Genomic DNA, 27,311 nt, shown 5'->3' on the forward strand with positions numbered 1-27,311 from the left:
TCGGAGCGACCGGCAGTCAGTGACGGCGCGTTCAGTCGGTCGGTCGAGCGACATCCGAACCGAGGCACCCGGTCTCAACGAAAGCCGCACTCAATTCGAAACTCATCAGCAAGGCGGTGATTGAAAAGTGCTATCCGAAAGGGTCCCGATTGATTCTTCATCGAGCGTATGGATGACGCCGGGGTGGCTGAATGAACGAGTGGATTAATGAAAGCATTCGGCTTAGATGAAGCTCGCGCGGAGAATGACAAGCGGCATGAAATCAATGGAATGATGAAGCCGCCTAATGTATCGCTCGCACCGCCGATGACTCGCCGCCGCGTCGAACATTCGGTCGAAAGTTCCCTCCGGATTCAACAGTTCTACAGAGAAAGCGACGCTCGCTTTGATGGCCGACCGTAACAGATGGCAGCGCTCCCAAAGGCCGTTTCTATTTGTAGTGAGCTACCTGACCTCATCAGCAAACGAACAGGGAGACGGGCGAAGCGGGTAAACAGCGAACAAACCTTCGGACTGGCGAAGGAGCTGACCAACCGACGAACGAGCGGACAGTCACTCGGATGAAGGGCTTGCCTCGGGAGCTTAACGAACGCTCGAAAGACGTTCCCCAAGCTTTGTGAGCTCTCCACATCAGCTCAGACTTCAACTCCGTCCTTTTCCATTAGAGCTATGGTCGAGCAGTTGAGCAATGAAGACGTCTCCTCGGGAAAGAATTGCAGATTTGACCCTGCTTATTCGTTGAGGATATTTCCTATTTCATTCCTGCACCGCACATCCATCTCCGGGTGTCACCGTCTTGGTATTGCTCCCGAGGACGGTCCTGGAAGCAAATGTTCCCGGGAGGATCGAGGCCGGGTACCTGATCTTTGGTAAGGGTTCCCTACGAACGTATGGAAATCGACGTAAGGTGACGCCCTATTGGAGCTTGGTGAGGTGACTCCGTATGGAAATCCCGCAAGGAATGGCCGATAGCAGGGATCGCACCCTCACCATCTCTTGCGCGAGCGGCGACTTCATGAAATGACAGCGAACTGAAAACCGGCACCTCGCGCTCATTCCCACCAGACTCTTCTGTGTCGAGGAATACGTCCCCTCGTACTGGAAGATATAGGAGAATCAAAGCCATTGACTCGTCGAATTTTCGCCTCAATATCCCATCGGGAATTCGAGAGGCCGGCTCACTACAGGTGGTGAAAGACAAGGACTTCATGTTGTCAGGCTATTTTATTAGGTAGGTTTATCATATGGCGAGGACCTACGGCAGCAAGAGAAACGTAAAGTCGCGGGATGAACTCTCGTGCACTTGCTTACAGGCTGAGAACGCCGCCATCCGCCATCCTGGCTCCAATCCGATTCCTTCTTAGCCTTCACTACCGACGAGTGAATCGGAGAGAAAGCTATTTCCATTCAATCGGATGGAGAGAGAGTTTATGCGATGACACAATTTATTATGATCTCAGCATCGGTATTTGGCATCGTTCAGGTGGAGACAAGAAAATCATATATGCGATTTCCACAGAACAAGGGGCTGGCCGATGAACCAGAGGCTTCTCTCTGAAGCTGTTAGCCACTTGTGAGGGAAGTTTCGAAGGCCGGGAGGCAGGGTCCTTAAATTACATCAGAGCCTGGACATAGAGGACATCGAACGAAACGTCTTCCCGAGCCTTCAATCGGTTAAATAGGTAATATCTCCGTTTGCGCTAGCTCCGCTCCGAGGATAGTGCGAATCAATCGGCTGTCATGAGGATCACGGCTAAACTGAATTTCAATATGACTTCCATCCATTCCTATGGAATTCCATTCAAGTATTCCCCATAGGGGTTGATGTTTTCGAAAACCATCTCTGTCAATACTCAACTAGCTGATAAGATTTGTGGTCGACACTCGGTGGTCGTCTCGATTCCATCTTAAGTAGGTATCGTTTATTCATCACACACAGCCAGGGAGAGATAAGAATTTGTTCGTTCGTCGCACACTCGCTCGCTCAGCATGTAGATTTCTTCAAAGGTTGGAAAGTCTTCAGTACCAACTGATTGCTTTGAGGTGACGGCAAGCTCGGAGGCGCCACCGGTATCGGACTGTGATTCCTGGGCAGGGAGCCCGATGAAGGTAACTGCAGAGACGATGACAGAATTAATCCTCGAGCTTGTCCGGCTCATGCACCAGTGCAGCCAGGAAATCGGAGACAAACAACACTCGAATCGGAGTACGAAAGCAGACAAATTAATTGCGCTTTTAGGTCTCCCAGCAAAATTATTCCAAAGAAACGAACGAAAGCAAACCTTTGGCTAACGAAAACTCAACAATAAGTCGCCGTTTTTGAGAAGTGTCACGCGGTCACTACTCCTCCAACTTGGTTCGTCCAGTTTACCTTGGCAAGTGGTGACGGCTGGCTCACGGGGGGATTTTGAAATGTCACTCGCATCCCTCCAGATGAACCTGACGTGCTCGAGCTGAAATCGAATTTCGTCTTAGCTTGGATACTGCCATAGATTATAGCCTTGGGCGGCGAGTCGGGGGTCAATCTCTCCGAGTCATCCCACCGTCGAAGAACGTGGACTTGACACGGCAAGAGGCTCCGACGAGTCAAGTTAAGCGAAAACTCGATGCCCATCATACTCTGAGGATGCGAAGCCCTCGTCCGCCAGATATTTTCCGAGTCATTCAGGGGGAAGTCCGCGAGCAACGCCCATCCGACATCGAGGCTTCGCGCCTGACTGAATCGGCAGCTCCCGAAAAATCGCCCGAAAAAGCGAATGGATTTTCGGAATATTCATGTCGGCAAGAGAATCCACCTCAAGCCCGAGTCAGGCGCCCCGATTCCTGTTCTAGCGAAGTCCGCTTGCCGAGACGGCTCTCAGTGAAATCGGGATGGGGAGGCATCAGGGTAAAAGGTTGAGGAAAAATGAAATTCGGCTAAGACTACGATCTCTGAGCCGTTCTCTCCGCTGTTATGGATGCCATCTACCCAGTTCTCGTTGTTGTCGTCGCAACGATAAATCACTTTCATACTGTCACTTAACAAAGTGTACGTCGTTCGACGGCATCGCCCCCCTACCAAGTCAGCTCTGGATCTGCAGACGGTTGCGGGTCGAGTCAGAAGCCAACCCGGAACACAAGCCTCCTCTGAGGAGCGGGTCTGTCCCGCGCCCCCCCCGGACGCTCCTGTGTCCGTGCACGGCTCTTGTTGTTGATTTTTTTTCTCCCCTCGAAAAACAGCTGGTCTCAGTTTTGCTGTTTGAACTCACCCTCCCGAGTTGTGTTTTGGCATCCTGGCAGGCACGACTGGAGAAGTGGTGGTCGCCGACTGGTAGCCTGACGACACCGGGGTCATCTGGGGAGACGAAAGATGCGAGGGTGGCCCCACGGGAGGACCGATCAGGTCCCCCACAACTTCTCGGTGGATCACTGTCTGCTGCGGGGTTCTGTCAGAAAAGCTGAGTTAGCGATGTCGGCTGGTGAAACGTCCAAGTCTTTTAGTGAGACATCTTTCGGGTGAGCCAGGGCGGTCGAAAGAGCAACAAGCCGGTTGACAAGTGGCCGTCGTCATCAAATCAAAAATTCGAGGCGTTGCGGGGAACGACCAACAACGGCTCATTTCGATGTTCGAGAAGTGGCTTTGAATACTTCCTCAATAAGTGAATGGAGTAGACGGAACTTACCTCGGAGAGTTGAACGAGTGGTAGGAACTCGAAGCCGTGAGGAGATTCGACGGGAAGCCAGAGAAGTTCTGGTTGTATTGATGATATGATTGCAGATGGTTCTCGGTCGATTGATGGTTAAACAGCAGCGTATGAGGCCTAGTGTGAGACATGACGAGGGAAAAGGAAGCTTATTGTTAGTTCAGAAGTCAGTTGCGAACTCCACAGGATCACACCATTATCACACCACGAAAGATCACCACGACCCAACTCGGATAGGAAGGCGAATTCTCCACACCAGTATGCTTTCCCCTGGAAAGATGACGTCGCGTGTCTGCGTTCTCCGTAAGTCATTCACGGAAGCCGAGGCCAAAAAGGAATGATTATTGAGAGAGCGAGCAAGGAAAGCATTCTGTGTCAGTGTGCGTGTCTGTGTACATGTGTCCTGATCATAGAATCGTGGACAAAGACTTCGTTTGTGGTAACGCGGATGGCGATGGTAGCAATGGCACCGGCTTCGCGGTTGAGGTGTGCGTCGGTGCTCTCGCCACTTTAGTTTTCGGAAGCGCTGGGCCTGGAGGGGTCGTCTTGTTGTCTACTTGCCTCGAAGGCTTCCACCCGTTCATGTCGGAACCCGTTGGCGTACGACTCTCTCGGAGGTTATCTTCGCTTTTCGTTTTCGACGGCGTTTCCGAGAATCCTAGGGAGAGAGAGCACTCCACGTGAGCGATCAGAAATGTTGAAAAAGCATAAGAACGTAGATTCAGAGATAGATGCTGAGAGCTTAAACGGATGAAAAGCACTAATGGCCGGAGCTGCATAATTATTTCCCCATCATTTTTCCCTTTCCTCGAATCGAAGTCGCCTAATTACTCGACTCTCATTTCGGATGAATATTCAGACTGTCGTGATGGTAACATTTGGAGCGGAGCTCGAAAGTACACATCGATCGGCTCATCCTGACACGACGTCGATCTGAACGGTGCTCAAGATAATGGGCCATCGGGGACCGCGGCCGTTGTGGAATGACATCAGACATCACAAGAAGACAAAAGCTCTGTACCACCGTGCCCCCGACGGCAACCAGGTCAATCTAATCGACGCCCTCCAATCGTTCTCCGGACAGAATAGATAGACTACTCACCACCGATATCGTTGGGCTGTTGCTGATATTGTTGTTGTTGCTGCTGTTGCTGCTGCTGAGGATGCTGTTGTTGCTGCTGCTTATGATGTTGTTGCTGCTGATGATGATGATGATGTTGTTGAAGTTGGTAAGGGGGAGGAGGTGTAGAATGTGCCAATCTACTTTGAGAGTGGTTCGATCGTCTCGAGTGAGTCGAACCGGTTTCTGGGTTTTGGTTCTTAACGACAGCCACTTTGGCACGCCGCTGAGAATTCTCGTTGTATCTAATACGGGATCGAAAGAAGAGCATTCATTATCGAAGAGCAATTGACCATCTCTTGTCAGGCTTCCTCAAACTAAGTAGCGGCTTCGGGATATGACAAGAAAAATGTCGACCGATGTTGCGGTGCCGCAGACGACCGTTCGAAGATGAAATGAAGTTTGGCTTCGAGTCGGGTAAAGACGACACCGTAACGAAGCGACTGCCTCTCAGTCAGACGGCCCAGAAGCAATCGATATGAGAGTTTGACGAGTTATCGGCCAGTGAGATATGCTCGGGGAGAGGAAATTTCGGAGGGTAGTGCACCGGCACAAGACACCAATAGGCCATAAATTCATTCGCCGTTCGCTATTAATCAATCGACACAGACTTTATTGAACGGTTGTGGGTAGTTGCTTTCTTTTTCTTCCTCGACCCTTAGCATGCAGTCGTTTTCGAGGCTCGATCCCCTCATTCGCGTCGTCGATCCCCGGAAGCCCGACTTCTCCCTCCTCTAACGATAAATACGAACCTAATCTTGAAGAGGCGAGAATCGGTCTCCACGTTCGTGTATTTGATGTCGCGTAGCTCATCTTGTCCTGACGGCCATTCGGGTTCGATTGGAGTGTACTCGATGAGCTTACGGACTTCCTGCGGGATCAAATTGTCTCGGCGACCGGGACTCTTCGATCGGTGCTTTCTGTGGCGTTTCCGGGAAGAGTTAGCGCTGAAAACGGCTTCGCTCTCCGTCTCGACACCGGATTGTACGTAACCGCTCTGTCGTCTCGCCGCTGAATTGTTCAGGCTGCGAACGATGGCGCTCTGGGGTGATCTGCAAATCAAAACGCTCCGATGAAACGGCGGAGAATAAAAACGGAATAAGATGAAAGTTGTCGACGAGCGGCCGGGAGAGCGAGCGAGTGAGAGGCTTCACTTTATTTCTTCCCATCTCCAAATTGAGCGCTTTGCCCGGCCGATTGTCGCCGCCGTTTTTTTTTCACAACTCTTCGAATCGACTCCAGAGCGGTGCCTCCGTGTACGAGATCGCAGTCGTCGGTGGACTCTGCGGATGATGTCTTCGCTCCTCCGGATGAACGAGCAGAGCAACGAGCGAAGAGACGGGAAAGGAGGAGGGGTCCCGGGCCCCGCTATGGAACGGACTCGCTCGCCTGTCGGCTCGCTCGCTTGCTCACAAGGGCTGCATCATTACATGTAACAGGTTCCGCCCCATCTCTGTAGGCCGTTCGCTGTCTCCGAGGGAGACGCAGTATCGACACAAAAGCTTTCTGAGAAAGCTACGTCATCATCTTTTAGCTTATTTCCCTCATAGCTGTCGGTGCGTCCGTCGACGAGCAGAGGACGGGGACAGAGACAGTCATCCGGTTCGATGAAGCGACTTACGAGACTCACGGGACTACACTGATTGACTGCCGCCCGGCGTGCGAGAAAACGGCCGGTCTTGCGAACGGCCGGGCCACCACCGTCGAATCACTGGCCGGCCAGCATGCCCGCCTGCCTGCCTGCGATCCCCAAACGAGCGCCCACGTCTTCGCGCAGGCCACGTCAACTTGACGTCAAGACGTTGCGACTCGGGAAGCATTGAGTAACGCGAGCCAATCCTCCAGCTCGCTCGAGCGAGCTTTGCATGGCCTGTGATTGCCAGTCGGGGAATCGTGGAACGAGTTTTTGTTTAACATCTCCAACAACAACAACGGGGCCTGAGCGAGTGGCTTGGGAGAGAACGAACGCACGGACATTCGAGTCCGCTTTCAAACGGACGAGGACTTGTATACAAGTTCCGTGGGGAACCGGAGCGATGGCCTTCGTTCGTTTAGACTGATTTAAGAGGAAATCAATGCGATGCTCCGACGAGTGCCCTCGAGAATAATTCCACGAACTCAATCCACTCTTCGATTTGCCGCGATCTATCTCTAGTTCGGTCGGTTCGTCCGTCCGACAGCCGACTTGCTTAACCTTTCGTTCTGCTGTTAGGCGCAGGAATCACGTTCCGCTCAGGAGACTCCTGCGATTTCTAGCTGCTCCTCGATTCGGACGGAACTCCCACCCGAGCACCCAGGGGGTATCACTAAGCTCGGAAATTCTCGAAAATCCTCTTGAGTTGCGCTAAATGGAGTCTACTCACATAAGAGAAGTGTTTTGTTGTCGCATCTGCTGCTGAACTTCGAGCCATTGAGGTTGACTGTCGATTAGCTCGACGTTCGATCTGTGATGGTGTCTTCGGTGGTTTTGACGATGTCCCGAGTGACGCCAAGCGCTTTCGCTTTCGCTGCCGGAGACCTCGCTGCGTGAGTGGTAACTGGAAATTCAAGCGCTCCTCATTAATAAGCGATTCCGATAGTGGTAGTGCGAGCCTAGAGTCTGGATTCTACCTCCGGTCTTTCCGGGGAAAAGGGGACCCAGGCTGCGGTGGGACGATCCCATTGTTACCGACCACGGGCATCGAACAACTGCGGAAACTTTTGCGGCCTTGACGCATCGAATTCAGGGATCTTTCCGCAGCTCGTCCGGGAATCTCGATGGCGGCCGTGGCCCGCAGAGGTCCGAACAAGTTCACTGATAGAACTCTGTCGGAGCGCTAGGTGCGTCTCCGATGATCATCTCAATTTCGGAACCGGAGTCCCCCGAACTCATGCCGAAACTGGAGATCATGTGGAGATTCCCCCGTCGGGATGCAGCTTTCAGCGAATTCTAGGAATTTCGGAGGTCGGCATCCTCCTATCGGACAAACGTTTCCTGCCGCGGCGGGGTTAGCTGTGGATGCAAGCCGGTCGGTTTCGCGTAAGTCTGACAAATCTACTCAAACAGCCAGTTGAGATAACGGAAGTGTTCATCAGCTGAATACGTGGGGCACCCATGTCGCCGTCACAGTTACGTTAGTGTGTGCCACTGGGTGGCGTGACTGGCCGGTGGGTGGGTGGGTTGTTAGCTGGATGCGCTGCGTGGCTAGACGTGTGCTCAAGCTTGTGAGCGAACGACTGCCCGAAAGCATGTGCACTCAGCGATCATAACCGTCATTAGGCAGCGAAGGCTCCAAAGTCAGCAGGGATCTCCCTCCTCAGTTTGCCAAATTAATGGTCAGCTCAATGCCTGTCCTGTCAGACGGACGGAAGGTTGTCCGCCTAGATGGTCGACCGGTTGGTTTCCTGCGGCGGTTTCGACGGCGGCGGCAGCCACGACGGGTCCGCCCTGACAACTAATACCGAGTCCGACCGATGCAACTCTCCCGACGTATCACGAGATCCGTCGTTTTCGAGAATACTGCAATTGGCAGGAGTTGAAAATAAGGAAATCCCTTAAGAGGCTTCTCTCTCCATCATGATCGTCAAAACGTACGAGACCTCGGGGAAATACTTCCCATGGAACCGAATGATCCCGCATCAAGCGGAATGAAACTTCTCGCGCCGCGGCAGTCTCGAGCGGAGGAAGGATCTCAAAGTCGGCAGCTTCTTCATTCGTCCTCTGGAAGCAGCCGGAATTTCCTCGACCGTCAAATGAAATCGGATCCAGACACTCGGTCCGAGTATAAACCTCGAGACAATTTCGAGAATTCAGTCACCAACCCGGGGATATCCTCCGTGAAATTCCGAAGTCCGGCTATTATTCGTCTTTCGCGAGATCCCCGAGATCTTTCCTCATCCACGGCTCCCCGCAGATCGTGTGAGTTTCGCGAAAGGAGGCAATCTTGACTCGTTCCTCTCGGCGCCGACGACGTATCGTGCGATAAAGAGAAACGTTCGTAGAGAGCAAGTGGACGCCATCTTGCCTGTCCTAAGAGACTGCAGTTCTGTAGATACGAGTATGAATATTGCTTCTGCCCCGGGCTCATTCTCTTTTTTCCTCCTTCTCTTTGGACGCGAAAGCACCAGTTGTGTGGATTACTCCCGATGCCCTTCCGAGAATTCTTGGAACTTCCTCTACATACGTACATGAACGTCCACAGCGGGGAACGGCCGAAAAACCATGCACATATGAGTTTGAGGCAAGGATTTTCTCGAAGGAAACGGGACGGCCGACGACGCCGACGTATCGTCGGAGAAGGATACGGAGGCTACGCAAGTCCGAGGGGATTTCGTTTTGAGAGGGGATCAAAGACAAGGAATAACTCACCTGTGTCGGCAGGTACTGCCCACACGCGATGCTCGACTATTTCTTGAAGTCCTTGACACTTCGCTTTCTGCGTCCGAGCGTCCGGATATTTCCCTTTCGTGTCGACTGCGATGCCTCTTGCGGTGTCGGGAGCAATCCACGCTGAAAAGTTTCGAAAATGCTCGAATGCGCAACGGATCAAGTTCCCTCGGACAGTCCTCGGGAACTTCCTCCCGATGGAGTCGCGTACATCAACCCGCTATCGGGATGATGGCTCAGACGCAAATGATAGGTCCCTCGTCCCGATGGTAGAACTCGGGAATCCGAAGTGATGGAAACGCTCACCTATCTACACTTGAGTCCCGACAACTGCGAGCAGACATCGCCATACTACGCACGGATCTTGGTGACGGATTCGTTGACGACGAAAACAAGCCCCGGGGACGGGGATCATCCCAGGCACGGCCCCCAACTGATGGCACTGACACGCTTCTGTACATGCTGCTGTAAGTTCGACGAAGGGGAAGAGAAGAGAAAAAACTTAGAACAGACCCACAATCTGCCCAACAACTGGGCTCGCCAAGTTTCCTCCGGAAGCGTCCGATGTGACTCTTGGAGGGAGGGAACTTCTGCTGTTGACATTTTCAACGGCGAAACACGCGACCAGGCGTGAATCGGAGATGGTGGAACATTGAGTTCGGATTCCTCTCCAAAAGCATATTTGCGTCACCAGGACGGTCAGTTCCCTTGGAAGCTGTCGCGTCGATGGCCCGACGACGATTCGAGATTCTTTGGTGTTCCTTCGACGGGAGCTCCCAACCCTTTTTCTTCGAATTCAGCTCGACATTTTTGCTCGGAAAAATACGCCGCCGCATGCAGCAGTGATCAAACCCAAAACGAATAACAGCTGTGGCAAATGCGACTTGTAACCAGAGCGACAAAAATACGCGGAGAGAAAAAAACTGTGACAGGGTCGATTGTGCAAATGAGCATCGTCGTCGCAAAGTCGTTGAGTGTAGTTGCGGTTTCTCCGGGAACATCATCGACTCCGCGCGCTGACGGTCCGTCGTCGAGACATTCTCTGGGCTTTCCAAGGGTTTTTCAGGGAGGGAGGCAGGGAGGGAGAGAACGCGAGCGACATTAAAACTTTTATTACTCACGAAAAGCCTCTTCCCAGCAGACAAAAAAAAGCCTCCACCGAACGCGACAGAGGAGAAATCCTACACCGGGGGTATTTCATAGAGGATTACAATGTCGGTGGCTCCCTGCTTATCTCCAACGCTATCTTTACGCGCTTCATATTCTGTGTCCAGACATGAGCCATTGAGCAAGCGGACGAATGAACGCAGGAGCCGGCACCCGGACAGACGTGGGGTCGGGGCGAGATCGGCGACAAGACGAGAAATAAATAAACGGGAGAGAGAAAGCGGCCCTTAATGCGAAATATCGACGAAGAGATGGAGCAAGATATGAGAAACGCGGAACAAACAGGAACAAGGCTCTCGGAATCCGCTGTCTCTGCGACGCTTGTTTGACTGGCTCTGCCGTTCGTTTGGTTAGGAGAACACAATGCGCGGGAGACTCTTTGTCGTCGTACGGAAAGTCAGCATGACAGTCGCATGATGCACCTGCGCCCTGTCTCTGTATCTTTTTCGAGAGAATTTGCGACGACAGCCGAATCAGTGAATCGCGAATACATTTTCGGCGTAACTCCCGAGAAAGTTTGCATCAGTATCTCACCGGGGGCAAAATGCGTATCGAGTCCGAGGATCGGGACAAAACGTTTTCTTGCGCGGAGCGAGATCGATTTCTCCAACTCGGACAGAAAAACGGCCGCCGTGAGAACGAATGTTTCATCGGTCGTCATGAATCATTAATGCGAGGGAACTTGGGATCGTTGAATTGGTCGAATGTACTTACTGTGGTGTGGATTGAGTGGTTGTGACTACGCTGTTCCGCCTCGACTCCAACTCGAAGTTCGATGGGGCTGTAGCACGCAAAGTAATTAGAGATTAGAGAGCGTGGCTCATAATCTACTCGGAATCACAATGAACCACCGTTGTCATCAAGTAGGCGATCACGATGAAGGCGGCTGATATGCGAACGATTATGGGCACGCGACACTTTCTCCGAGGCGGTGACAACGACGACAAAGTGAAACGTCGGGGGATCGCTGCGCCCGAGGATTCCAAGGGAGGTTCTCCCACGCGGGAATGAACGCGCTTCTTCCTCCTTCTACTTTGTGGACCATGTCCCCGAGTACGGATATCTTCTCGTTCTGTCCTCTGCGTGGCTGGTCCCCGCAAGTAGCAGTTGGTCGAACAGCAGCGCAGGCACTTAGCAAATTGCGGCACAGATGCGGACTGTTCATATTCATACGTACGAGCACGCATCCATACGATCAGACGTAAGGACGGAAACGCGCAATGGCAGACGGTCTTATTCGAACGCCAGGCGAAATGTACCCCTTCGAGACTTTCGGCCTCCCCTCGTCTGTGTCTGCTACGAAATGGCAACTCGGAAACTATGCGTGAGATATGCGCATACAACGCGGCGACGCGACGCACGGACGGACAAGCCAACGAGCGGACAACTGGGCGACGCAGTGTCGGACGGTCGCAGCAACTCGACGAGAGCGTACGGCTCGCTCGGGGAAACGATTCCAAGGATGGAGGAGGGACGAGACGAAGAAGAGAAAAAAAGGGAAATGCCGTTAAGGGAAAGGAGAAGAAAGGTGAATGACAATGGACGTCGTCGGCGTCCACCACCACCGCCGCCACCGAGGAGCACTGCGATGACGAGGCGACAACTCAAATGTCGAGCGAGACAGCTGCCACACCGCAGATGGCGCGAATCAGCCCCGAGCACGGACTCCGAAGTGTGTCCCGCCGCTCGAGGGAATTTCCGAGAAAAACGCTTCTTGCTGAGCGCGCGCTCCAGCACAAATTGAGTGGAATTGGTGTTCGCTTAAGTTTGAAGGAGCAAATGTCGTTCCCGGCTCCAAATGTAGGTACCTCTTTTTGGACAGAGTTCTCATTGCCGCCGCTCTCGTCAGCGCCGCGCGGTGGTCTAGTGATTCCCGCAAGTCATGATTGTATTCTCGGTCCCTTGTCGTTCGCGAATCGGTACCTCGTTAATTTGGACTCCTTTGAAGAGTTCGCTACGCCGCAACGATGGAACCTGGCTCGTGTTCGAACAGACACCGTGTCCTTCTGTCAATAGTGGCTCCTCAACAGTGAACGAGTCCCAGATTCCCGTCTCGTGTCGAAATCGAGGAGATCCAGATCCCCGAACGTACGCGGATCCGGAGTGAGCTCGTGCGCAATAGTCAGCTACGACCTCATATCTCTTTTCGGATTCAAATAGGCTTTCCCTACATCGATCTAACATCGAGACTCACCGTCGACTCCATCCGGATTGTCTAACCGTTGCCGCTGATAGCGACGGCTGGGCACCCGAGTGAACGCGGGCTGGGGTCTGCCTTGGTCCTGTTTGTTCGACTGCGGTCCGACAATGGAGCCGGCGGATACCTTGCCGCTGCGGGAACTTCCTCGCAAGGAATTCCGCAGCTTCGACCCTAACCCGAATAATTTGTTGGTGGCAGCCGATGCATCGGGGTTCGATTGAGCGAGTCTGAAAGAAATTCCAGATCAGATAAGAGATCGGAGAGTGATTCCTTGTGTCGGATGAAGCTTAGCGATTCAGCTCGCCTCCTCGCCCCACCTCCGCCCCACCGTTCATGCATCAGGGGCGTCCAGGTGTAGGTAGGTGGTAGGTCTTTGGGGGACAGCGAGCTGTTCTCAAGATTCCCCGATGGGCTCCCACAAGAGTGAAGAGATTCCTCTGGGAGAGTATCACGAGGCGAGGATCTCCACCCAATGGTTCCGGGACTCTCCCAGTCTTGCAACCCAATAAATAATGAATAAATAAATGAACCAAGGGGTGAATCCGATCGCGCCGCTAACAAGATATTTCCAAGAGTCTACCGGAGCCCCCAGGAGACATTGTTCTCGAGAGTTCAAGGACTCGGCTGTTGTCCAAAAAGCAGCACTTGTTCCTCTCACCTGAAAAACGAGTGATGATCCACACAGCACTTCCACAAATGCTTGCAAGCAGCTTTGTTGGGGAGTTCGAATCCGTACGTGTTGTCCTCGCTCTGGAAACAGTCAGCGTAGTCATTAGGAGGAACTCGGTCGGATGTCAGAAACTCACGTAGCTGAGAAACAAGTTCCGGGCCTCGCGAGTTTTAGTTGACAGGTATTGCGTCGAATGGCAAGGTCTCCCGCATCGTGATGCGATCCCGAGGCGGAATTCCTCGCATGCACGCACGTATTTGCCAATACTTTTTCCCGCCTATTCTGTCGGCGGGTCTTCAGAGGATTCAACAGAGAGAGTAGCGGGGGCGGGGGAGAAAGGAATAAATAAACCTTCTCGACGGATGCATTTTCCGAGAGAGGCATACCGAGGAGAACTCGGCGGAACGAAATTACGCCGCGAAACCGGGAGGGATTGTTTCCCCTCAGAATGCGAGGGCTTTGTTGCATAAGTTGCGGCGTCGGATCGATGTGGGAATTACGTTTCATGGCTTCATTGCGGCTCGTGTTTGGAGCAATTGCTCCTCCGGGTGACTGCATGCCTAAAGCGAGAGAGGAAACCTAGGAGACTTACGCCTTTATCTTTGACTTGAAGCATGAAGAAGCATCCTTTGTAATAAACTTTGCCGATCCGGGGCCAAAAATAGTTTCCGACTTTGGTTTTATTCTTGAGAACTATGATTCCCGCCGGGGTGAGACCAATGTAGTATTCGATGTGGTCTTCGCCCAGCACGGGATGCAGATCCACTCCGTACATATCGAGCCATTTGACTCGGTCGAGGAAATTCAGTTCTGCCTGGGCAGGCACTTGGCTTCTGCAAATAGCGAAAGTTTTCTATTAAATCACACGCAGCCGGTTCCCCGAGAAAGGGGCGACGTCCCTTTCGTTTTTCCTGTCCCTCCCGAGTTTTCTTTCCTTCTTCGCCCGCCCTCGTCCACTCGCGTCACCTTTCTTCGGGCGGCTCGAATGACAAGTTCACCAATCAATGGTGGATTATTGCGGGGCGGAAAACTAGCTGTTGCGTCAGCTTGCTCTGAGGAGTGCAATGGATCGCCAAGGAGAGAAGCCCGAACATATTCGGCCTTCTCTCAAACCCTAGTTTCACCGTCCTCCTCCAAGCACCCAGACGCTCCCGTGACGCCTGTTGGGCGTCAAGGGAGCTGTATTCCCCAAGTATCCAGCGCCGATTCTCCAAAGGTCCAACAGCCGACTTTCCCACTACTCCCACCGATGAGTGGAGGCGACCGAGTGGAGGGACGAGACGTGAATTCATTCGAGCCTTTGCGCTGCTCCGAGTAGGTGGCTACAAGCTAGGTGGTAGTTTCGCCAACTTGGTCGTTCTGTCGGTCGACTGCTCGTTCGGTTGGCTAGGCGGGAGGGTGGCAAGTGATGCAAAGAATAGAATGTTGCGACCCACGTTCGAAGTCAAATAAATCGGAGTTCAACTTACATGAGAGTCTTGTGCAACTGAGCCGCCTTCTCTTCGAGTGCGTCCGTTTGGTCGGGAATGAATCGAAATTCGGATATGTATCCTGGCTGATGTCTTCTCGGGTCGTAGTCGCCGAGTTCAGCTGGAAAAATAATCAATTCGGAAATTTCGCCGAGTAAGTAGGAACCGTCAGACTCGATGCGCAAAAAGGTCCATCGGCTCTAATTCTCAGATTCGCTTCACGAAAAGCATTTATGCCTCTCTCTCGGGATTATTTGTCTGTGGAGGACCTGGATCGAGCCTTCACCAACAACGGTCGATCATTGCTCTGGAGCTTTTTCCGCAAGAGACAGGACCTTCGAATTCGTTTACCCGTTTCTCCGCTCCACCGGACTCGTGGTTCCCGCGACCCGGATCGGGTTCGACATTGACCACGGGCTCGAGGACTGAAGGCAATTAAAATCGGAAGGGGCAATTCGCCACAGGGGCCTGTCCTACCACCATCTCCCCATGATGAGGGAGGAACAGCAGCAGTTCAGCAGGTGAGCATCATCACGACAATCTGCGCGTGCCTGAGCAAGAAACTCGATCGCCCGTTCCTAGGAACGTTTTTTGAGGGAAGCTCGAATTTCGAATCGTGACACCGCGTTTGACGAATTCCTAAGCAGAAATCCGATGAATTGTCGCTCCACGCGTGATGAATAATTTAACAGCTCCGCTTCTTGTCGGCTGCTCGGCTTAGATGTGGTCTGAAGGGGGAGAACCCTTCTCCGAGGGGACCTAGAGTGCGCTGTCTTGGAATTCTGTGACGTGCCAATACTCACATTGAACGGCGTAAGCGAAAAGCTGAGCAGCCAGGTCGTAGCTTAGGGGAAGTCGTCCATGCAGTATGTCGCGCTTTACTTGGAGAAAGAACTGATACCTGGAAGAAGATTCGAGAGTTCGTATGTTTTCATATCGCGTTTCTCTAGTTCGAGCTTCGCTCTCCTCATTTTATTTTCGAGTTCTCCGATCCAGGGAATTTCTGACGAGACATAATGGAGGCTGATGATGTCTTCCTCCGTTGTTCGCTAATCGGAAACGCTGCGATCGTTCATGATCGGAACGTACGCAACCAGGAAGTCCTTCCCGTGCGAGTCGGCAGTTTCCGCAGGTATCCGCTTCCGATGAACTTTGATGCAGGACACGGAGACGCACAAGCTGCGCTGCAGTTTTGGATTTCAAGCAACTTGAGCCCTTCCGTGCCTCCATCCGTTTCCTCCCCAGACCCGCCATTGGGCCACTTCATCTCTGGGAAATTCCAGGAGTTCTGACGACCTCAACGAATCGGCAGATTTACAACGAGGGATCCTCGAAGATTCGCGGTCATTAACCTTCCCAAAAGGTGAGCCCCCGCCACCACGGAAGCCTTATTCCGAGGGTGACGGTGTATTCAGTACTAGGTCGCGTAAAACGAAAATCCTGAAGTTTTCGGCCGGAGGAGAGAAGTCGTCAAGCACACACGAGTCTACAAATGTCGCGTCTCAGAATGTCGGATAAGCGTTCAGGATTCAGAAATAATCTGCGGGTGACTATCGCGGTCAGGATCTGTTCAAATAACATTGGACATTCATTCCTCGCCTAGTGATTGACGCCATCGCGTCCGATGTTAGGTGCACCGGAACGATCGCACGACGAGGGCGATGAATCGCCTCACTCTGCCTCCGGCTGTCGTATTCGGGTGTGCACCGCACGTACGACGCGCCGCGATATTTTTCCTCTGGAACTTCGGGCCTAGAAACGAGCAACGTTCGTAACGTAACGGTGTTCGCCCATTCATTTTTTCGATCTGCCGCATACCCCCAGGTTCACCGATGTCCGAGTCGGGACATTTCGTCGAACGCTGTCGACGTAGACTCCGTCGTCGTTGACCTCCCCCGCACATACAACACCTACTGAGCTTGCGCCTAGCTATTGGATCGAAACGTTGGAATCTCATTGCACATTCTTTGCTTTGTCTACACCGAGGGTTTATATCAGCATTCCAGCAGCACAGTCCCCGTTTCTTCCTCGGTCTACTCCCAACCCACAGCTCCTCCTCACCCCTTCGGCCCTCGCTCTGGGCCAACCCTGTTTCGGCCTGCAGTTGGGCTGCCCTCATTCTTATGAAGGGCGATCCAATCTGTGAGATGGAGGGACGTGCCTTAGTCGACGACTCCGGGATCTCGGCGCTACTGCGCGACGATAGAGCGAGCAACATCGTGGATTAGCGTCGTCGTCGTCAGGTCCAAGTTCGCCTCGCCCGCTCGTTTGTTCGCCCCCTCTAACCCACGCATCGTCTCTCTGAGTCATTAAACTCCGAATCGAAACAGAATCATTGTCATTGATACATTTTGTTTGAGTTGAGGGGGCCTGGAGTTTTAATTTTCTCCGCTCAATCCTCTCGGCGTCGGATGTCGCGGTTCTCGACGACGACGCAGCACAGCCTCAACCAAGCATCGACGCTCCTACGCAAACACGGGACGGGCTCGAGTTCACGTGACCCCATCCTCTCGGTCTGTATTAGTTTTGCCTCGGAACACATGTTTCCCCCATCATTGTCCCGGAGGGCTTCGCCACCGCCAGCACCATTAAAGGTTTATGGGGCTGTCTGTTTGTCCCGCCGAGCATCGGTCAGTCGGTAAGTCCCGTGACTCGTAATGAGGTGGCGGTCGACGAGGAATTAAGACCGCTGCGAGCAGCACCGCCACCTCGGAGGAGCTCGTTAATTCCCTCCCACCTCGGCACTGCAGAGCATTGCATTTCTCTCGCGGACACAAATCTCAAGACTAACAGATACTCTAATTGAATCGGGGAAGCCTTCCTTCATGTGGCCGAGACGTAATCCGCTCCTGAGATTCCTTTTACAACTTCCTGATTTGAATAGGGTCCGCAGGGTCGTTTTTTTATTATGCGACGCAATATAAAGAGAGGACTCACCGCGTGATTTCTTCCAATAGTTTGCAAGGGTCCGCAGCGTAATACTTGACACCGAAATAGAACGTATAGTTTTCAACTCCTGCAAGGTAATTTATTCCGAATTAGACGAGTAGAGGACTTTTGTACACGCTCTGCGGAGCTCTCCGTACCGTTCCGTGCTCGGGCCCATTTCCCCTCTCGATCCTCTCCCACTCGCTTGTTGCGATCAATCGAGCATACAATCGTAAGCAAGGAGGGACGCAGGATCAGCTGTTTCTTATCTCTGACGAGGGAGCAACATCGCCCGAAGATAAGGTACCTTGGCTCTAAGAGATCGAACGGTCGCGCGACTCGTAGTCCTCGTCCGGACTATGCGGCTCCGATCTGGGACTGAACGCTCTCTGCTCTTACGGGAGCGGATAACAATCGTTAGTTGGGCACAGCGGTTTTTCGGGGATAGGTTGCTGTTCGGACGTCCGATAAACCTGTCTCGCCTGATCGTCGCGACAACGTCTCATGTCAGTGGCTGTGGCGGGACAACCCACAAACGATGAAAAGCCCATGTGGTCGCTTGTGGTGATATTTAGCAAGTCGTGGTGGTTTCACGGAATGGACGGCCGGGAGGAGAACGAAGACATTTGGAAAATCGTCACGTACCTAGGCTCGGCCAGCGGTACGTCGTCGCCAGTCAGCCAGCCAGCCGTCGGGCCGGCTGCCGAACAAGCCGCGGTCCGCCAGGCCTCCAGCACTGAAAACGGGCGAGGAGCCAAGGCACGGGCAAAGGTGTGCAAAGTCTCAAAGTCGCACATGATCGCAGACGTGCCGAAACGAATGATCCCGGCGAATTTTAATGGTCGATCATCACACCGTGGACGGGGCAGAAGAAGAAAGACATCGCATTGAGTAGCTTTCCGAAACGCCCCGAGCCTAAACGAAACAACTGCATGTCTAGAACTTTGACAAGGGGGCTGTGCAAGTGCACCAGCAGCACTTTTCCCAGACATGATCGGACGCAATCACGGCCGTCGGCGGTTCAGGCGTCAGATCACCTCCCACGGAACAAGGGGAACTCTCTGCTGATGCTGCTGCTAAACACTGTCGTCGAAAATACATCCTTTCACACAGTCGTGTTGATCACTGCGTTGATGTTGACGCTGATCGGGATGGTCCCGCCGATGACCAAACAATCGACCGGTGTTTCGTTGATTCGGCTCCGAATTTTTCGAGAAGGAACTGCCGGTTGCCGGGAACAGCATGCCGGCGATCACCCCTCGAGATGTCATGCAAACTTTGAGAGATTTCCATCTGTCCGGGAGAAGAGGGAAGACTAACCTTTCATCTGCTTGTAGATTTTTTTGGTGGCGTCCATCCAATGCTGGAATGAAAGAGAGCAAATTTTGATACACGCTTCAAGGAACACGTTCGCACACTTGGACAGACACTGGGGATTGCTTCGGTCATTTTTTTCGTTTCCCACATCGTCGTCAAACTCTCGTCTCAAACCACAAAGCCAAATATTACGCTAGCTAGCAGCCACGCCTCCTTTTAACCAGCGGGAACGACACCGAAAATGGACGGGAGAAAAACGAACGAAAAAAACACCTAACGATCCACCCACCAAGTGAGGTTCGTCGCCAACGAACCACGTATTTCTATCGTCAACGACTTCGGTCCAAGGTTCTCGCGGGGACGCTCACTCAACTGAGTTTCTTGATCCACTTGTGAGCCGTCGGAGGCGATTGGGGACGTTAACCGATCAGCCTCAAACTTTATCCCCTGTGATTGCTTGTCGCTCGATTTCCGAAATCTGTATCAACTTTCATCCGGGACCTTTGATCGGTCCCGGAGCGGGAACAAAGAAAATCATCGGATGATGACTCGGCCGCCGATCTGATCGATACTGAGCGGGATCATCGAGGGTAGGTACTTTCAGTAACCTTGAGGTCCCGAAAAAGTATCGAGGTTTCATTGGCGTTGGTACATTCTGCTTTATGACGACGGTGCTGGGCGCGAGCGGAACAAGAAAGAATCGATGGAAGAATGAGCGTAGCCGTTTTCGATGAGAGTTAATGAGATCCGTATAGCCTACAAATTGGACGGGACGTCACACCCACACACTTACACACCAGATGAGAAAGATTTATTGCGTTGGGCGAGCGGGAAAAAAAATACGGCGGCTCCTGTTGGACACCGCGTTGGTATGGCCTGTGGTCACCCTGTTGCTTTGACGGGGTGTGCTAAGTTTGTTGCCGGCAACGCAGATCAGAAACCGAACACGAAGGTATTTGTGAGCTCGCCTCCAGCTCATCCGATTGCTTCCTTTCCTCGGCGTGCGGTTTCCACTTCCTCGACTCACAGTTTCCACCAGCCCACAGTCATTGCGCGATGGGAGAATCCCAGAGGCGATCCACCGCATTTTCCAAATTGATTGAAGCAGGAATCACGCCAAAAAAGACCGCGGCCGGCTTCGACTTGACCGCCGCGCTTCACCGTAGTGATATAGATTTTCTCAGCGTCTCACGATCAATCAACTCGTTCGCTCGGGAGAACGCTGGGTTCATTCCGACGACAACGTCGCGGAGCGATCGACGCTCGCTGCTACCAATAATTAAGATTCGGCTAATCTCCGATATAATTGACGCGCGTTCCAACGCCGAGTTCCTCATACGAGTGCCTCGACGACAACCGCGACCACGACAAGGGTAGCGACAGCGTTAAGAGGTATCCGCGGAAACACGTCGTCAATCATAACATTTCAACGTTTTTGTAGCGGCATCATCATAACAATCACTGACATCGTGACAATTATCCACATTAACAATGGAGTTCTGACACGAGTCGCTTCCACGGCAGAGTGGTTGACACGGAAGATTGTTCACTTTTTGGAGGGTCTTCCGTCTGCAAGCGAACACTGTTCGTCCGCGAGCGAAACTTACGGAGGCGAGCGAATCGAAACAGATAGGTAGCCGACTAGACCCAGCGCTCTTCGTATCACGAAAATATCCGCTTGTCACATTGACGTTGTGTCGATCCTGAAGGTTGTTGGGTCGGATCCAAAACCCAGCTGCTCTCTACGGAAATCGAGGAGGGCGTTTATGTTCCCCATTTCTCCACTCCCTAATCTCCGCTCGTTCAGGCGAACCATCGAGTTCGGCTGTAATTGTTGATTGTTTTCTTCGTTGTCGATATTCTTCTCTCTTGTGGGTTTGGGGATGAAATCGATGTAGGATCTACTTACGGAAACTCGTCACAGGAGGAAAGAGCGAATCATGACAGATCCGACTCTCCAAACGATCACTTCGGACGCAGGGAATCTCAGAACAGGCAGCTCCCTACACATCTCGGAGTGAAAAAGTCTGATCTTGGAATCTTGTCTGTTTCAGCTCGAAAATCCAATTATATGGTCAAAGGCTTATCGGTTGAAGCTTGCCATTGAGAAAACGTGAGGAACACACCCGATGGGGCACAGATGCATAAGGAAAACACGCAGAGCGGCACAGGGAACATATTTTTTGCTGCTTCTTCCGGACTCTGAACTCAGCAAAGGTATTTTCTCGGACCTCTTCGCAGGACCCCTTACCGAGTCGTCTCGAGGAAACTTGAATCCCCGACACAGTGGTCACCACCATCAGAGCCCGGATGGAGGAATGAAAACCACTTAACGGAGGACTGCCTGCCACGAGGAACACATAAGCACAACATTCGAGCAAGACGAAGGCTTTGAGGAAGGTAATGTACGAATACCCGGCTGGCACCCCGCTGCCAAAACCGCGTTGCATTCGGCTCTCGCGGGAAAGCCATTATGTTCCTGAAATGTGCTGTATTATCCGGTGTTGGCTTCGACCGTAAAGGAGCTGTTCATCGTCGTTCCAGCTCGGTATCGTTTTGTTTGATCGAGATGTTTTATTTGTTTATGGCCAACCGGATCGACCATTGTGCTCGTGAGAGCAACTTCATCGTGCTCTTTGTCTTCGCACGCGTTTCCGTCGAGATCAAGAACACGGGGATAAATCATCATCTGGCGCCATTTCGAGAAGGGCAACCGTACACCAGAATTCATGGAGCGGTCACCGTACCGAGACGCCGAACTCTGGAAGTGTGCGCGAAGTAAAGAAAAGCATCACCTTATGTGTCGTATCACAGAATTCAGGTCAACAGGGCTAAAAAATAAATAAATTGAACGAGCCCCGGGCTGAGAACTCGTAGACTGGATGTGGAGGACAGTCGTTTCCTCACCCTATACGGTACACCAAATGGCACCGCGGTTTCCGCGAGAACACTGGGATTTTCCCGCGTCCGATGTCCCGATGGGAAGGGAACCGTTCGATTCGTTTTCGCACACGGAAATTTCCCCCGCTAGCTTTCTGTTCGCATAGGGTGACCCTTGATTCGCGCGGGGCAGCCACCGTGTCCGAGCGAAGGAGCTTCCGCTTTCGACGTAGCAGAAGGTCAAGCAAATATTATGCGAGACCAACGAATCAATTTCCACAGTAATTACAACTATCGTCCTATTACTTTCTCCCAGTTTTGCTACGCTCCGTCTTTTTGCATCCGCGCTTTGCCGCCGCCGCCGTTCGCCGTCGTTCCGTCCTCCTGCCGGCTCTCCTATGCTCATTCATTTGTACGCTGCCGCGACTTACGAGGCAAAGTAATAAATTTTTCGTCCGATCGCATTCTTGGCTTTTTAATCAACGGTTTCTCTTCATCGCGTCCGGCTCGCTATCCGAAGAATCTTGTCTCCGGTACGATAAGGGTCGTTAATTCCGCCATTATTTTCCAGGTGGCTTCCAGAACAAAGTCAGGGGGAAAACGGTCGAGCCAGAGTATGGGTGTAGGTGCACCAATAGCCCGGGACCGAGCAGTCAGGGAGCATCACCGAGCGGACAAGGACATGGCTCGTCATCGGCGAATTTGTCACAGTCGTTCCCTCCGCAGGTATTGATTGCAGTGGTAAGTTGGAGAACGTTCGTGCCCCGAACAGCTCCTCCTTGGAGTTGCTGTACCGAAGAGACTCAGGGTGAAAAACACACAAATCTGCCGTCGGATGAATACGCAGGGGACACGAGTGAGCGTGAGGCCGACTAGAGCCCGACGGAGACTGAGGCATGTGAGAGGAAGAGGATACCCAATTAGTGTCACAGATGCAATGCACTCAACCAACCCTCCTGGGCAAGCAGACTGGCAGGGTGGTTGCTTACTTGCTCGTCCGGTCGGTCGGACGGTTTGTTGGGTAAATGCCCGGCGTATATTACAGCATCATAAAGTGGACATCCCCCTGCGACCGGTGATGCTTCCCAGAGGGTTGGCCGCTGGAGTGTCACCAGTCCATCTGTAGGTCCGTCCATCTGTTCGGCGGTCTGTGCCCCGATCTCACGCCAGTTCGGGCACCACACCTCACGGGAGAGAGAGAGTACGGAGGAGAGGGAGAGGAGCTCCGGTACTCAGAGCTAGCAAGTAGAAAAGCTGACTGAGATTCCCACAAAAGCTTTCCCTTATATCGAGCCTCCTGATATGTACATCCGTCCATCCACTCAGGCGGTGAATGTGAGCACGTATGATATTTATTCGGGAGCATCTAGAAGGTGCCGATCCGGCCATAGCACACGCTCATAAGCAGTCGATGAACTATCACACTCATATTCCTTCGGTATGTTGTTCATTAATCATACAGCTGCTCCGTGCCGTATTGTTGTTCCCTCCGGAGTGACGCCGACGCCTCCGCGAGCAGGACCGAGCGAAACTAATGAATACCGTAGGGGCGTTCGTGTGGATTGCGATCTATCGCTCAGTTTCTCTGTGTATTTTACAGAAAAAGGAAACTGAATCGAACGAGCGAGGGAGTGAGCCAGCGGGATCATGCAATTAACTGAGGCCGAGATATTCCGACCATGCTTACCGTTTGGCCGGAAGAATCGACGAATCGCAAACCGAAGTAAGCCGTTTCCAGGAGGTTAAGATGCTTGTAGACCGCGTCGAGCAGATCCTGACCACGGGAGACATTCTGAAAGGGAAAATTGAAATTAAATAGAGACCAGGCTGTGGCGAACTTTTTCTTGATGATTCCGTTCTGGGGAGACAAGGCTGAACCAACACCTATTTCGAGTTCAAACGTTTCTCGTTAAACGAAAAACGCCACGCCTCCGCTGTTGGATAGACGCCGACGCGGCGCCGTGTTCGCGAAATAGGAGACAGAAGCCGACGGCGCAAGTCGAGCAAATCGACGGACTTTAGAGCACCCGGCGGAGTCGCTCCCTTCGCTCGGCTAGCCGCCGTCCCGGCTGAAAACGACAAAACAGATACATCTCACGGTTGTAGGGGCGTTCGTTTTTGTTTTGTTGCCGAAGTCTCCCCCTCCGGCCGAACTCTCGTGGTCCTGACGCCCGCCCCCGTCCCCGCAACCAAGGCGGTGGTCGTGGTAGCGGAACCTGGAGGGCAGACTAGTCGGTCGGAGAGAAGGCGAGCAGGCGGGCAGACAGCCGGGAATTGAGAATTCCGAGGAGCTCTATTTTATTTAGTCTTTACTTCTCCCTCGCAGCTAAGAAAGACATACTGCCTGACGTTGGGGATTACCACCTAAATGGCCGATATAAACACACACTCGCTCCAATAGACGCACGAAGAGGTACGAGTCGGGTTCAGCTCAATCCGAGTCTCACCTTGCTTGTCAGCCCGGATGCTCTCCTCGCAAAGTGAGTGATAGGTCACCGATCGGACCAGCTCTGCCCCGATTCAGACTCTTCCGAGCCTATTAACAGCTCAGAGCACTGTTAATAGGCTCGGAAGATCGCATACTCCCGCAATCGTCGTCTATCTACTTATGCCGGATCATTTCAAGAGCAAGTGCTGAGGCCCGCGTCCCTGAGATTCAGTGATTCTGACAGATCCCGCAAGAGAATCGCAAATTTGTAACTGTGGTTAGCTTGCCAATCAAAGACCACGATTTTCAGACTGGAGGTTACTAGGCCGTAGATCGTGGTGAACTACTTGGAAAGGAAAATAAATATTCCGCCCAGGTCATGAGATAAACGGGTATGCGGAGCATATATTAAATCAGGATGCCACCTGTCTGCTCAGTGCGTCGACGTTCCGTTTGACGCCGAACCACGGGAGATCACTATCGGGTTATAGCCGGAGATCTCTGACTTCTCCAGTTAATTTCGTTGTGGTTGATCTATCCTAGCGGATCGCTTCAATGCTCGTGGAAGCGTACAGTTCCGCCGTAGAATATCGCTGTTAGCTGATTCTGCATGAAATCGATCTTCTTTCGTTATACTATATTTTCTCCAGCCACGTCCGAAGCGAATGCCTCCGACGCCATTGTTTGACTCACAGACCACGATTCCTGACCGGCATTCCGGTTGTATTGAAGCGGTCCGCATCCCGTATTATACCAGAAATTTTTGGTTCGACCAAATGAACCGGCATCGCCACCCTACGGAGTTCTTCTGCTCGAGGCACATCCGATCGGTGCCCCCATAGCATCATGGAACGCGAGGAATCATCTAGCTGCTCGATTTCTCAGGGAGAATCGCTCATTCTCTGTTGCTAGACACGGAACAGAGTCAGGTGCCGTGTTCCATCGCGAAATTATGTGCGAGGGCAGCTGAGTATATCGTATGAAGTCATTGAGGGAATCACTTTTCTGGATAAACCAAAGGTCCAGGGAGAGGCTTATTGGCTCGGTTTAAGTACGAGGACGCAAAAACCGGAGGCGAAAATCGGAGAAAATCCTTCCAGGATTCAGGAACAGCTGATCAAGCGATGTAGCGATGCCAAATCGGTACGCACCGTCGCCGAAAGCCAACCCAAGATGAATTCGTCCCGGGAATCCAAGAGTTTTGCTTCCCGCTCGGACCGTATCGAGAACATCATCAGCGTGTGCATACCAGCAATGTCGTCTGGCTCGATCCTTGCCATGGAGCTCTCACGGAGCATACAGGGCCCAACGGAACAGTACCGAACACGTTTCTCGGAGTCGAGATGACAGCCCTGTGCCGTCTCGAGGCAGAACGAGGGCTCACACAGTGCTCTATCACTATCAGGCTCCCGATATTCATTATACGCATCATCACCATTATTGCTCGTCCGTTGACTGAGCGACGCGTGAAAATTCAGTGGCCGTGCCGGTAGCCACTCCTCGATAACGGTTCGATTCGTACGACCGTATTTTTACAATCGACAGATATATGGAAAACAGAGCAACGACCAACGGACAGATGATTCGATGGAATGACCGATGGGAAATCCATGTTCTGAGCGAGAATGACCGGAGGCGAAGTCTGCTGATAGCCAGTCCGATAGAGGGGAAGGAACCGTGGAAGAAGAGCTCGCGCAATCCGGCAAATGGCCGATAATAATCGAAACGCATCGGAAACGTTTGAACTTTCGGGATTCGAAGCAAGGATTGCCGCTACTGGGTTTCTTGAAAACGTCGCTCCGAATCGTCGTGAGGTCTATTGCTCCTTGACGACTATCGAGCGAGAAGGAGTGAAGGGGAAAATGAACTGGCCTGCGAGCAGCAAAGATGCAACGTGACCCCACACAGATAGCGGTTTTGAAACGACTTGCTTCCATCGTCAGAAGCTTGGAGAAAAAGAGCAATAGAAGTTTTAACCGCAGATTTTTTCAAGGACGGGTGGATCACTATCGGAAACGAGGACGTACTACCGAATAGTCGTTGGGATCACGGCTCAGCCATCTAACACAAAAGACAATTTCGGGCTAACAGTCGTCGACACGAGCGGGACAAGATTTTTTCTCAAGTCCAGAGGAGTCGAGTGAAGCCGTTTGAATATTCACGACCAACGACCATGCAAAGTTTCGATCTACCCGTCATACGAAATCGACGATGCTTGATAATAATCTACTATTCTGACGAGTCAGACCCGCGTCAAGCGCTCTCCTCGGTCCCTACCGGGGTTCGGGTCCTCTCGCTGGAGCTCCGACTTCGCATAGGGTTCTATGTCGAAGCTTCGGCAATATTCGGTATTTCGCACGGAAATTCCCATCGAAAGCAAATATTCATTTCCATCCGAATTCTCACGGTGTAACCGATATTAGATAATCCAGCTTCCATTTGACGACACTCCAGAGATAAGACGCTAGAACGACGTAATGGATATGTAAGCGTAATCTGCATTTGAACAGAAGATCGATCACGTTAAAATGATCTGATACACAGAAGATGGGACATGGAGGAACGACGAGATTCCGAATGGAACTCGCTCCAGATGAAGAATACCTGGTATCCCAGGAGATATTCCGATCAATCTCCTCCGATTTCTCTAGATATGCTCATCATCAGCGGAATATTCGAAAACGCGAAAAGCCGGACATTTTTCGGATTGAAAACTTCTTCCGAAGCAAACTCTCAAGAGGAGTGGCCCTCGGCTTGAAAGGAGGAATATTTCAAAAGCAGACGCGATCGTCTGGATTTTTCTTTCGCCTCTCGATCGGAGAATGCGTCGTCACATAATGTTTCGTAACGATTGGGAACCTGTACACTAGCGAGAAGGGGACAGGGAAGAATGAAAATCGAAGCGAATCATAGCCATGTGATTCGGCTGGTGCCGCTGCCGCGGTCGCTGAATCTGGAAAGTCATAGGGATCGCTTCATCGGAAAGTGTTCCTCAGCGTCAAAGATGTCAACCAAGAGCCAAGACCCATTGTAGAAGAAATCACTGCCTGAAAATATTATTTTTCGCATCAAGCCTCCTCGCC

The 27,311-nt window shown here is 52.2% G+C and overlaps 1 protein-coding gene across 1 annotated transcript in view; it reads right to left on the minus strand.

Annotated features, from left to right (window-relative positions):
* Nucleotides 1–1,984: 1,984 nt before the first annotated feature.
* LOC108863653 (band 4.1-like protein 4) overlaps nt 1,985–27,311 on the minus strand; it is a 44,361-nt gene continuing 19,034 nt past the window's right edge. Inside the window, 19 exon segments of the mRNA XM_018639670.2 lie at nt 1,985–2,113; nt 2,372–2,453; nt 3,249–3,437; nt 3,663–3,800; nt 4,245–4,417; nt 4,877–5,048; nt 5,556–5,855; nt 7,167–7,355; nt 9,152–9,292; nt 9,476–9,634; nt 11,051–11,117; nt 12,531–12,763; nt 13,195–13,286; nt 13,799–14,039; nt 14,676–14,796; nt 15,479–15,576; nt 17,613–17,691; nt 18,924–18,966; nt 23,488–23,592. Coding sequence (XP_018495186.2) covers nt 1,985–2,113; nt 2,372–2,453; nt 3,249–3,437; nt 3,663–3,800; nt 4,245–4,417; nt 4,877–5,048; nt 5,556–5,855; nt 7,167–7,355; nt 9,152–9,292; nt 9,476–9,634; nt 11,051–11,117; nt 12,531–12,763; nt 13,195–13,286; nt 13,799–14,039; nt 14,676–14,796; nt 15,479–15,576; nt 17,613–17,691; nt 18,924–18,966; nt 23,488–23,592 — 2,751 coding nt within the window.

Source organism: Galendromus occidentalis, unplaced genomic scaffold, assembly GCF_000255335.2.
Source record: "Galendromus occidentalis unplaced genomic scaffold, Mocc_1.1 scf7180000077450, whole genome shotgun sequence".
NCBI lineage: Eukaryota > Metazoa > Arthropoda > Arachnida > Mesostigmata > Phytoseiidae > Galendromus > Galendromus occidentalis.